At 39.0% G+C, this 12,682-nt stretch overlaps 1 protein-coding gene across 3 annotated transcripts in view; it reads right to left on the reverse strand.

Annotated features, from left to right (window-relative positions):
• Positions 1-93: 93 nt before the first annotated feature.
• The window catches only part of SMAP1 (small ArfGAP 1), a 92,475-nt gene continuing 79,886 nt past the window's right edge, over positions 94-12,682 (reverse strand). For all 3 annotated transcript variants that reach the window (XM_069011340.1, XM_069011339.1, XM_069011341.1), the window contains 3 exons: positions 4,363-4,531; positions 3,393-3,724; positions 94-1,078 (listed from right to left, as the gene is read on the reverse strand). In XM_069011340.1, coding sequence (XP_068867441.1) covers positions 944-1,078; positions 3,393-3,724; positions 4,363-4,531 — 636 coding nt within the window. In that variant the 3' untranslated portion in view covers positions 94-943. The remainder of the gene's footprint in view (positions 1,079-3,392; positions 3,725-4,362; positions 4,532-12,682) is intronic.

Below are 12,682 nucleotides of genomic sequence, written 5' to 3' on the forward strand. Positions count from 1 at the left end.
GTATAAATGGATCTTCCAAACTGAACATGTTTTACTTCATTAAAAGTAGCGGTCAAATAGGTCGTAAAATAATGAAATAAAAACCCACAATCATTTACGGATTTATCCTTTTAATATAGGGAAATAACATTTTATCATTACGAGGCACCATAAAATGTAAACACAATCACTGTCATAAACCTGGATCTCTCTGCAAGACAAAATAGATCTGTTCACACTGAGTTACCTTGAATGCGTATTGTGCTGTCAGTTATCAGCTTTAACACTGTGCGCCTGCCTCCTGAGCCAGGTCGGAGACTTTACCACAGGAAACTCAAATGCATCAAATGCTCATCTTTAAAAGAATAAACTATTGATTTGTAGAACTACAGTAACATCCAGGTTTATCTTTCTTTCAATAACCACATTCCCTGTTATGCACACCATAATAACATCACAGTGAAATGTATGATGAAACAAAATTTGTTTGATACACTAGAAAACATTGCTCAGTGATACATTTACATTCTATTTATATATGATTAAACATTTGTTCATACAGTACCTTCTACAGGATTACTGGGTAATTTTGGGGGTTGGGGTTCATATTTTTGGATATTACTAACATGATAGCTACATCCCTTATATGCAAACATTTGATCTAGAATTTTGAGGGAAAAAAAATCAGTATGTGGTTAAGCAGCTTCTTAATATGGTCTATGAAATCATATGCATTGTATGAAAATGCTTCCAATGATGTATAAATATATTCTTGATCTGCTTTTCACTACATCAAATTTAAATCAATATAGACCACAACATGGTCAGTCAGTTATATTCTTAATCTGAACAGCTGGGGAAAAAGAAAAAGAATATATATGTACATGGAAGGAACAGCGAAAGTAAATGTATTTGAACAAGGAATGTTAGGTGGCTGTTCTGGGAAAGATTTCTATTGCAACTTTCATTTCCACAGTTGTGTGCTGAGAGTCTGGCCAGAGGAGGTTCCAGTCCATCCTGCGGCTGTGTTGGGGGGCTGGCCAAAGCCCATCACGTTGCTGGAACTGCTGAGGTTCATTCCAGCCATTTGCTGATTCATCTGCAAAGCACACACACACACACACACACACACACAAGCCTGGTTAGCACTGGCACTGAAACACAGCATGCTGCTAGCCAAAAGCAGTCCTGCCTCCAACCAGCCACCCAGTTACGTTTCCCTAAAAATATTTCTCATTAAAGAAAAACATTGACTCCATCTAAGTTTCTAAGCTTTTTCTCACACTAACAGCTTTTCTGAAGCCCATCAATCATCAACATACATCGGCTGATGGTCTGCAGCACTCGGTGTATGTGTCACGTGAGAACTGACGGCATGTGAAGGAGGTGGCCAATGTGGCTGGTTGGTAAAAGTTTGCTTTCACAGTTTCAAAGCTAACGAACAAAACTGTGGCAACTGTGATAAAGAAACACCAAAGCCAGTAATATAGTCTTGTCTGCACTTGCAGCTCCAGACTTTTTTCCAGCAACATTTCTTTGGAGGCTTCATGATCTTGACTACACCAGTTTTTATAGAAATTGTCCATTTAGGTGACAATCAACAAAGAATGAGACGGAATTATAAACTTGAGTATTATCTAAATCTAACCATCCTTGCTAAAGAATCTACTCAAGATACTGGAATTCCTTAAAAAATGAGTAGAACAATCCACTGAAATTAAACTCACATGAATTTAATATCTAGTTAAAGGTGGGAAAGAATTCAAAATTCAGCACATTCACTTCAGGGATGTTGCAAAACTATTCGTACTCTTTACAAATATATAGTCACTGTAATTTTCAGTGTTTAATGTCCAAATGGATTTGAAAGCATTTGGAGCAATTAATAATCAGAGCCAATGAAGAGGGATGTTGGATAAGTAACATTAGATTCAGCTTAAAGGCAGCACTAGGTTAAAGTCAGAGTTAATTTAAACATGAGCGAAAAATACCAGGTTCCAAAATGAAACTGAAACACTGGTGAAAAGTTAAAGCAAATTGCAAATTAGTATTTCAGGGTAAAAGTAAGTTCTGTGTGCTTTCACACAGAACTGTGTATCTGCAAAAAACAACTCACCACTAAACATGGAAATCTAAACAAAACTGATGAAAACATGCTTTACCCAGTGGTTCATCTCTTCTGGAGTAGAATTTTTACACAGCAGACTGTATAAAACATGTTAGTCTGCTAAGTAAAGCAAGCTCTCCCCCTTTCAATTAGAGTCAGAGTTTAGATCAGAGATCTCCTACAGACTGTGGAATGTCATCATACTGACAACATCTGATGTGCAAGGGGTACAGGAAAACGTGAAGAGTTTGTTATAGGAGCCAACTTTTAACATGTATTTGATAAGAGGAAAGATTTTAATTTCAAATTTGATATGGGTCTTTTTAAAGCTAGCTACCTAGGAAAAGACTGTCACCAGTATATCCACAGATTTTTTTGATCTGACATTTTGAAATTCTCACCCTTAAGAATTACTTTTCAAAGCAGAATGACAACCTGTATTTTCAAACAGGGGCTGTTTTATCCATGTAGGAAATGCTGTTTACCTTCATAAATGTTCGCACCATAAGACTGAGCAGAACAGTAAAAATTCATATCACCCAATTTAAGTCAGTCACTAAGATTCTCTTCCTGCATTACTAAGTAAGCAGCATGGAATTATTATATTGTCATCATAACTCAAACAACAGTATGAAAAAAATAGTTGCTACCATCCATGCTGAATTCCAAGGGAATAATTTAGGTCTGTTCTCTCTGCCTCACCCTGCCCCAAGAAACTCTCAAATACCTGATTTCAAGATGTTTCCTTGGAAAATGTACAAATACAGTATTACATGTACATTAACACTTCTAGAGAACCTTTTAAACAAGTTTAAAAAATAAGATGGAAATGCTACAGATAAATAACAGATACACCTAAGCAAATTATCTACAGGAAAATGTTAAGAGCCCGAAGCACTTCACATTCCACCAAATTTATCCTGAAGTCTGTAAATGAACATATTCATTGTTAATGGCTATCCTCAAGCAGTTAAATTCTGCTTTTAATAATAAGGCTGTGTTTACATTTCAGAACTTTGTAACTCTAGTGAAGCTAAGCTTTTTACCTGGCTGGCTCTGACAACATGAGAAGAGCTATGGAAGCAGAGAACTGAGTTTGGTTTACCTTGGCAAAATTCTCTGCTTTTGTAGTAGTTACCTTTCATTGAACTATCCACTGATTTGTTAATATATGCCTCTGAGCAGTTCATAGTCCAGTAGCCTGTAACTTGGCTACCCTGCACGTTCCTCCTACAGCCACACATTTTGTATCTAAAAAGCATCATCCTTCCTAAAGCACTCTTGTCTGGGAAAGGCCAGTCTTTACCTGAGAGAGGTTCCATTGAGCTTGTTGGTTTTGTTGCAATCCATACTTATTTTGTGGTGGTGTGACCATCTGTCCCACCATTCCACCTTGAGGTCCGACGACAGTTTGAGGAAGTCCCATCACACCAGTTGGTGCAGTACCAGTAAATCCATTGGGCATTCCCATTGGTACCATCACGCCTGTGCTTTGTCCCATGACTGGCACTGATTGTCCCATCATGTTTCCCATCATCCCAGTTGCTGCTGGCACAGGAACTCCCATGGCTGGAAAGCCTTGAAAGTGAGTTGATGGTTGTGTGGTAAATGGCATAGAAGATGACCCCATGAACATACCTGTAGCAGAGAAGGAAAGATTTCAGCAGAAGTGTCTTGAGATTTTCCTCCCCCATCCCGTAAGTCGGAAGTGCATCAAAATAATTTTAAGGATAACTTTGTCCAGTTGTATGTTAGTGCTGCCAATTTAGCTTCTGGTAGAAGCAAAAAATTGCTTTAAAACTCTCAAAGGAAAAGGGAACTCACCACGAGATTAACTGCCAAGAAGAGTTTGGCATCCCTGTGGTGAACCAGAATCTTTCAATTGCTGTATTGGAGGTCTTTGTTTTCACACAAACATAGCTAAACCAAAGCTCTGACAGTTCTGTAGGGATCCTGGCAGCCTGCTGACTGCACAGTGGAGACTCAGACCCTCAGTGATGAATTACATGGCAGAAGCAGACTTCACAAATTTTTCAGTAAATTGTACACTTGATAACTTGAACAGCTATAAATAAATTAAAATCACATACGTGTTTTTCTTTAGCTTCCATATTACATTTCAGTAATTTTTCTCAGTTTTATAAAAGCTGAAAATAAAAATCTTCATTTGAATATAGTAAGCAGGTATCCTACCTTAGCTTTATACTTTTCAGAGATAACTTTTCTATGTAAAGATTAAAATAGGACTGCACAGAAACCTTCACAATGTTATTTACCCGGAGCATTTTGCTGCTGCATTGTTCCTGTGCCATACAGTGATAAAATGGAGTCTTTGGAGAGTTGTTTCTTCGCTGACTCTTCGGATTTTGTTGTTTGCTCAGTAAATAGATCAAGATCCCCGGCTGCTCCAGACAAGGTGGCAGCTGCTGGTTTAGTGGAAGTGCTCTGGGAAATAAAAGACAAGACAGACTACTGAAAGAAACCAGCAAAAGACGTTATGTTAAATATTTACTGTACAGCCTTGCTCCTCAACCAAATAATACCTCATTCATTTACAGAAACTAGATTTAAGTGAATGAGAATTTAAAAATACGTGCTATGACTAAAGACAGAAAAAAGCAGTACATGCAATATGGAAAGACCATCAGACCAGATGGAGGTTACAAAACAAAGAAAACTAAATCCTCAACCAGCTTCAGGGCGTACACATACAGATTATTCATTCCTGTTGCTTCTACATTTTTCATCAGTGAGAAGCATAAATCAAGAGCTGGAGTTAGATTATGAAAAATAATTAGGAAATCAATAAGGAGATTAAAATTCACATCTCATTAATCCTCTCATAGGCAGAATAGATTAGAGAAGAGCTAAAACAAAAGACTAAGTGCTTTTAAATGTATCTGGAGAAAACACAAAAGTAAAATTTTGGTTATCTACCTCAAGTAATAAAATTTCTAAAATACATTGTTTATAATTGGCTTAGAGTTCTTTAAGCATGTTTCACTTATTGAGAAAGCATAATTATCTAAAACTTACTGCAGTCTACAACTGAAAAACTAAAATACAGGCAGTCTGTCAGGCTTTGTACTGCTCTTGCAATACAATGTTTTGTAAACAAATTACATCCAGGTGTCTCTCAATGCTGTTATGTTGCTGCTCTTACCCATACAGTTCCATATGGGGGCTTTCAAAGGGAACCAGGCAATACATGGGTTCTTGTTATATTCCTTAGAATACACAACTCATCCTGTTACCAGTGGGATTTTTTAATGCAAATCAACTGTATGCACATTGAAAAAGAGCCAGGACTGCAAATCATACTTAAACTGTGGCTTTATTTTAGTCCAGCTAAATGATCCCCAACTGCTTAGCATATACCTACCGCACCCCACAGCTTGTGTGAGTTTCAGCTCTTTCCCACACTAAAGGAAAATCTTCTGTCCATACCACTGTCAATGAATGCAACATGTACCCAGGTCTGTCTGTTCATTGAGATCCCATACCCTGGTTTATCAGACAGACAAGAGGAAACCACAAAATACACAGATACGGAACACCCCTTTAATCTTCCTTAAAGCAACTATCTCCAATCTGCTGCTTTTGCTGGTGTGCTGCTGACTAAACCCTAAAAATTCCACTATGGTCACACTAGATTTGTACAAACACCACAATACAAATGTTCAATATGCAGCTTCAGAAAAGTGTGTGACTTCTGAAGTGCTAAAACCTCTAGCATAAGGCAGTGCCAGAGATTAGGGAAGAAAAAAACCACAGAACAATTCTGTCACCAGCTAAATTTGCCAGAAACCAGCAAGAGAAAGGAGTGCAGATTCACACAGTTGATGGTGAAAAATCTCCAAAAATGCTGTAGAAAGGGAAGAGAAAAAAACAAAAAATGTGAACTTTCTGGCAACTGAAAAACCTGCATTTATACCACAGCCAATTTGGGCCAAAGTCAGTAGGACTTAGTGGGCAACCAAGAGTGGAGCACTACAGACGGAAAGCAAACAGAAAAAGACTTGTGAAACCTCTCTGGCCACTCTACAGTTAAATTATCAATTTCCTTCTGTACATACTAAAAAAGCTTCTTCCTCTTCCTTCTCACAATAATTTCTGATTGCAAAGCAAATCAATTTTTATTTAAGTGGGCAGTAGGAAGCCCCCTCTATTTGAGACAATTCTTTATCAGTGTGACATAACCAGTCTTTAAAAATACCAGAGTCAGACTTAACAATACATTCAGGTAAAAGCCCATCCTGAACAGCAGTGCTAGTTTTCCTGTGCATACAGCCAGGAAGGCCTATTAGTGAACTGTTCCCTGCTGACATGGATCTCCCGTGGCGCCTGCCTAGGACAGCCCCTGTGCGACAGCTGGGCTCAGCAGGCTGCAGGAAGGAGGACACGGGAGCACTGCAAGTGAGTGAACAGAGGGGCTTCCCCTCTGCTGTCTGCATGGCAGCAAGGAAGGGGTTTGCTTTTCTCTAGAAGGGAGAGCTGGAAACATGGAAGACTGATCACATTATGTTTACAACCTAAGATTAAATGTTCATTTAATGTCTCTTCATTCGGTTTGGTTTTGGAAGATCCTTAAAGGAAGCAAAGCACCGGACAAGTGCTCCCTGAAGTGTTCATCAGCTGAATAAATGGAAGGCAATGCAAAATACATGGCAAGAAAACAGCAGGTGGCATCCAAGTTAAAAAATGACCAACACTGACATGATTTTTGAGTATCTAACATTGTCATGCTGCCCAAGATCTCTGTAAAAACACACCTGGCATTCACAGAATCATTTTCCTACACACAGTTCTCTCAGACAGACATTATGCCAAAACTAAATGCACATCAGGTGCTTAAAGATCATACTGCTAAGCAGTTTCATGATATTAGTGTAACAGAAGTTTTCCTACAAATTGAAAGAGAGGTGGCAACAGAGGGAATGAAAGAGGGAAGTGGGCAGTGGGACACATGGAGTTGAGAGAAGGACTGCAGGAGAGAAAAAGGCACATGTGCACTTTTTCTACTACCTGCATGTTTCTGGCTCTGGCTGGTATCTAGGAAAGCAGGAATGGCCCGTAGAAAAGGCATCCTTACAAATGTTTTCCGTTTGTATGGTGATAAATAATGGCCCCACATAACATTTTTAATTTCTCCCTGCTGACTGGAGAGGCTACCTGCATAGAGAAAATACAGCCTAGCACATAATTATTCTTATGTAAGCAAAATACTAAGTACATTATTAAGGTCTTAAAATCTGTATACAATTCTTACCCTTTTTATCTTTGCTCTGTCAATGGACTCGATGTTTATTTCAACTCTTCCTGGGTTTGATTTTGCATATTTTGTTTTTAGACATCTACCCAGTTCCATTAAAAATAATCAACTGTTATTTCCTGGTAATAACTGATGAGGAAATGAGCACTCAACCATATTCAGTTCACAAAGAAAAACACTAAGAAATCTCATGTTTTCTTGCTTTTAGGAATTATCAGCAATACCTGAAAAAGTCAGATTAAGATTTCTATCACTTTCTCAGATCATGTCCAAGAACATAATTAACCTTAAAATAAGATTAAAAATTCAACTTTATTTTTTGCTGCATGTCCAGTACTCACAAGCAATACAGTGTTTCCTTTGCCATTATCCTAGTCTAGGCTTGAAAACATTTATCTTTCCTGCAGTACCATTTCTAACTCCTTCAGATTTCCCTTCTCTAGAACTCAAAATAAATTTCTGTTCCTCTAGACTCTGTTCAGCAGACTCCTTCTGATTCTGGAGTATGATGCCTGCTTTTCCACTGTGCTCCACATAAGGCATTTAAAGCATTAAAGAAAGTATAATCACAGATTCATAAATGGTTTGGGTTGGAAGAGACCTTAAAAATCATCAAGTTCCAACTCCCTGACATGGGCAGGTCACCTTTCACCAGATCAGGTTGCTCAGAGTTGTGTCCAAACTGGTCTTGAACACTGCCAAGGATGGGGGCATCCACAACTTCTGTGGGCAACCTGTTATCAGAGTCTCACCACCCTAACAGTAAGGAACATTTTCCCTTGGTCTGTCACTAGACTCCCTGAAAAAGAGTCCCTCCCTATCTTTCCTGTAGTCCACCTTCAAATACTGAAAGGTCACTATAAGGTGTCTCCAGAGCCTTCTCCCTTCTCCAAGCTGAACAACTCCAGCTGTCTCGGCCTCTCTTCACAGGATCAGTGCTCCATCCCTCTGATCATCTTTGTGGCCTCCCTCTGGACCTGCTCCACCAGGTCCATGTCCCTCCTATGTTGGGAGCCCCAGAGCTGGATGCAGCACTGCAGGTGGGGGTCTCATGAGAGTGGAGCAGAGGGGGGAATCATCTCCCTTGACCTGCTGGTCACACTTCTCCTGATGCAGCCCAGGATACTGTTGAGTTACGAGGCTGAAAGTGCACACTGCCAGGTCATATTCAGATTTTCATCCACCAGCACCCTCAAGTCTTTCTCTGCAGGGCTGCTCTCAACCCACTTACTGCCCAGCCTGTAGTCACGTTTGGAATTGTTCTAACTCCATTTGAAGGAATGAAACTTTTGCTTTCAGATACCTGAAAAATCAGACAGGGGTAAAATAAACATAAGCAGAAACTACAAACATTTCAACTGATCATACTGGAATAGGACTCCAGTAAGTAACTCACCAGTAAGACCCTGCTTAAATACAACTCATGATAAAGCAAACTTCTGAAACAAACCATTTTTACGTAAAATCTGAGGACTTTGACACATTAACATCACCAAAATTCATTAATAAGTTGAAGCTTGTCTGCCAATCTATGGCAACTATGCTAGGTACACACACCTGACCTCAAGGAAAAATGAGTATTTATGAATATCTATTTATCTAAAATATGCCACCACTTTACATGAAAGTCTGTGAGATATGAATCATGAAAAACATACACCATCTCTATAAAAATACACTTCTGTAGACACTGAACTGATCTGCAGATCCCAGTATAGTACAATTCTAATCAGACCCACACAGACACACACACACACACACACACACACAAAATCCAAAAAAATTTAAGTTAACTGGATTTTAGTATCCTGCTTGGAGAAAGACTTATATTAAATATTTCACTGAATTAATACTTCCAAACTTAATACCTCACAGTTCTCTCCTTCTCTTCCTCCCTACAAATTTCACTGAAGAATGAAGAACACACTTTTGCTGGAAGACATACCATACAAAATTTGAAATTAAAATCTGGCTAAAACAATTTAGGCAATTGTTTTAAGTATAAGTGAAAATGCTAGACCTTGGCTCAGTTCCTATACAATGTTAAGCAACAAAACCTATTCTAATACCTATAATTTATCTATGCCCACTTTACACGAAAAAACATCATCAAATATATGAAATGTTCTTTCTTTTCTGTGTTCATGAATATTGCATAATTTATAGACTATGCCTTCTATCTAGTTCTACTGTAGGAGCTGCTTAAGGTAAGTCTTCTTAAACTCCCCTGAGTTTGCTAATGGACAAAATTCTATTAAAAAAATTCTCTTGTCACATATTGTTCTTTATCAGTCCTTTACAAATTCAACAGTTTGCATTAGCTTCCAGCTATACAGAACATTTGGGAAGAAACATTTTAAACGTCTTTGAAAACTGTGATAAAGACACATATCTGAAAGCAGAGTCCAAGTGCACATGATCATCAATGCTCAAGTCACATTTGAAAAAGGAGAAACAAATGCTTTTGTTTTCACTTGAAAAACATGTCTTGGCTATGACAATGGACATAAATCCTAAGTTTTGCAGACATAGTGTTGTTTCAGTCTCATAATAAAACATTCAAACAGACATTTCTGTGCTCCATAGAGCCATAAAACAGAGTGCATTTAGCATTAAATGCTGCCTTTCAGGTTAAACTGGAGAAGAAAAGCAATCCTGTGATAACTCAAGGGTCATACAGATCAGTTTGAGGAGCATCATTAAATTCCCTTCTTTTTCAGAAGAAAAGCTCTCGGATCCCACTGTGGCACCTCAGACACACCTACAATAGTACATATGGTAAATATCTCAGTGAGAAAGCAAGCCACACTATTCCACACTTGATCTCCTTCTTCTACTTCATTTTTTAAAATTTCAGTGCATTCTGTTGTTGCACCGGGGATACTGTAACGCGCCTATATCAAACCAGGAATCCCGTGGAAAAGAAATATATATGGACGGATTCTTGCTAGATGTTTCAGAGATGTTTATTTCCCCAGCTGCATGGCTGGGATCTGCAGAGGAACTCTTACAGTCAGGACCCGAGGGTCCTTTGCCCGCGCAGGAAACACAAACCAACCCATGGGGAACGAGGCTGACCAGGGGCAGGGAAACCCCGTGTGTCTGTGCCCTCAGGGCTACATGGTGGGGGGAGGAGACCCCGACATTCTGTTAATAGATATTTAAACAAATTCAAGTTAAGATCTGGCCATAGGTTTCTGCTTTAAATTTTCCAATTTCAAGCACAGGAACTGAATGTTAGGGTTACTCAACTGCTGATCTGAGTTCATGCCCACTTAACCAACTGCAGCCTCGCATAAAATAATTTCACATTATAATCACACCTCTTATTTAAACAGACCAAGTCCTTCAACCCTCTCATAATAAGGCACCCTTTCCAGCCTCCTGTATTCTCCTAACTCTTCTCTGAATCCCATACAACTTTTATCCATGTTGCAAGGTGAAAGATCTTACAAAATACTCATAGCACTGGCAAATGAGAGGCATCCTCAACTCCTGCCCAGCCTCAGTTCCCAGACTGGACACCAGCATTCTGAAACAGAACGCATACAAGGTCTTGAGAATGCCAAAGCAAAACAGAATGATACTCTCTTTGCCCCACTTTACCAAGCAACCCATGTAAGCACCATCAGAAACTTGCCTTCTGCTACCTACACAGGCTCCTGTCTCTTATCTGTAGAGATTATCTGATTACATTTTCTTTGAGATTACTGATTAAAAATGGAAGATAACCAAGAATTAACCTTGCAATACACCACAAGGATCATGTGCTTGATAAAAAAATGCTTGCTGAGAGTTCTTTGTTCCTCCTGATTATGGCACTCAGAAGAAAGAAAACTGTCGCTAAAAATCTGAACAGGTTTGTTTACAGCAAGTGAATATACTGATGCTTTCTAGTATATAAACAAGGTGATACCAGATGTTGAGAATAGCATCATCCTTTCTACCACTTTTTAATCAATTTAGTAAGTACCATACTTAGTCTAGAAACTAGTACAAAGATAAACAACATGTCAAAGTATTCCTCTCACAGAAGGTCCAGTGACCAAATCTTTATCATAGAAATGCATTTAAAGTATTATATACACACATACAATTCAGTATGCTTTAGCAGTCACTCCATTATTTAACCCATTACTAGTCATCATCATCTAGGGCATCAGCCTTCACTTTGCTTTTTTCCACTCTTAAATATTTAGCCTTCTTTTGGATTTCCTGCATTCTACAGCTAAATCGTTCCTTAACCAGCAGGTCACACCACATGTTCATGGAACAGAAACAAAAGAAAGCTTTTCTCTTCTTTCTCAGGCTGCTCTTTTCTCCTGGGCACACAGTAACTACATACAGAAGTCATCATTTCCAGCATCAGAAAGGCTAGAAAGGGGAAAAACCAGATTTCAGTGCTATCCATTCTGTGCAATACTACCACTGGCACGTTTATTTTGGGGCAAAATCAAACTTCACTATTCTAGATTTAAATTTACTCAATCTACACCCAAATGGAATAAATAAAAAACTCAGGGAAGCTAGAAATGGGTTACTGCTTTTCACATCTAGCTCTACAGGGATCAATTTTGACATAAGGGATTAGAATAGCAGACAACAAGCACTCAAATACTGCAGTTCCTGGTACTTTGACCAGACTTCCCCAAGAGACAAGAAAATCTACACCAACACTTTCCTTTGCAATTTTAGCTAACTCATCCACATCTAAGTGTAAATATACATCTTATTTCTCACACTGTTTATGAGTAGCTTAAGGCGTGGTGGGAAGTTTGCTGTATCTGTAGCATCATGTTTAAAATGAAACATGGTTTCAGTCTCTGAAACCCTATCTAGCATGTTGCACAAAGTCAGCCCTCAGCAGCAAGCAGGGGAAAGGAGAGTAAAGGGAGAGAAAAATCTGCTGAGTAAGACATATATGCTGTGAGGCACTCAGAGCTTCCTTTCATCATTATCCCTTTTATTGTACACACTATGAAAACTAATGGATGACAAGAAGCAAGTACAGGTCACATGTCCCAAATAATAAATTCAAGAATACACACAATTATTTCTGGTTCAGCAGAGTTGGACAGAAAGCCCTACACAAAAACAAGCTTCTAAATGACCATTACAAGACGCCCCAGATGAGGAAGTCAGCCCACCACTCTTCCAAAACCTCCCTCTCAGAAGCCAGTCTGGGTTAAGGAAGCCTGCACATGTCCATCACAGACACCCTGCTCTTTGAGTCTGACAGCTACTTTAGGATAGCTGCAGCTTCAAGCAGTTTCTTTGCGTGTCCCAAAGCTGCCTTACCAGGCTACAACAGGCATGGGGATGGG

Source organism: Aphelocoma coerulescens, chromosome 3, assembly GCF_041296385.1.
Source record: "Aphelocoma coerulescens isolate FSJ_1873_10779 chromosome 3, UR_Acoe_1.0, whole genome shotgun sequence".
In the NCBI taxonomy this organism is placed as follows: domain Eukaryota; kingdom Metazoa; phylum Chordata; class Aves; order Passeriformes; family Corvidae; genus Aphelocoma; species Aphelocoma coerulescens.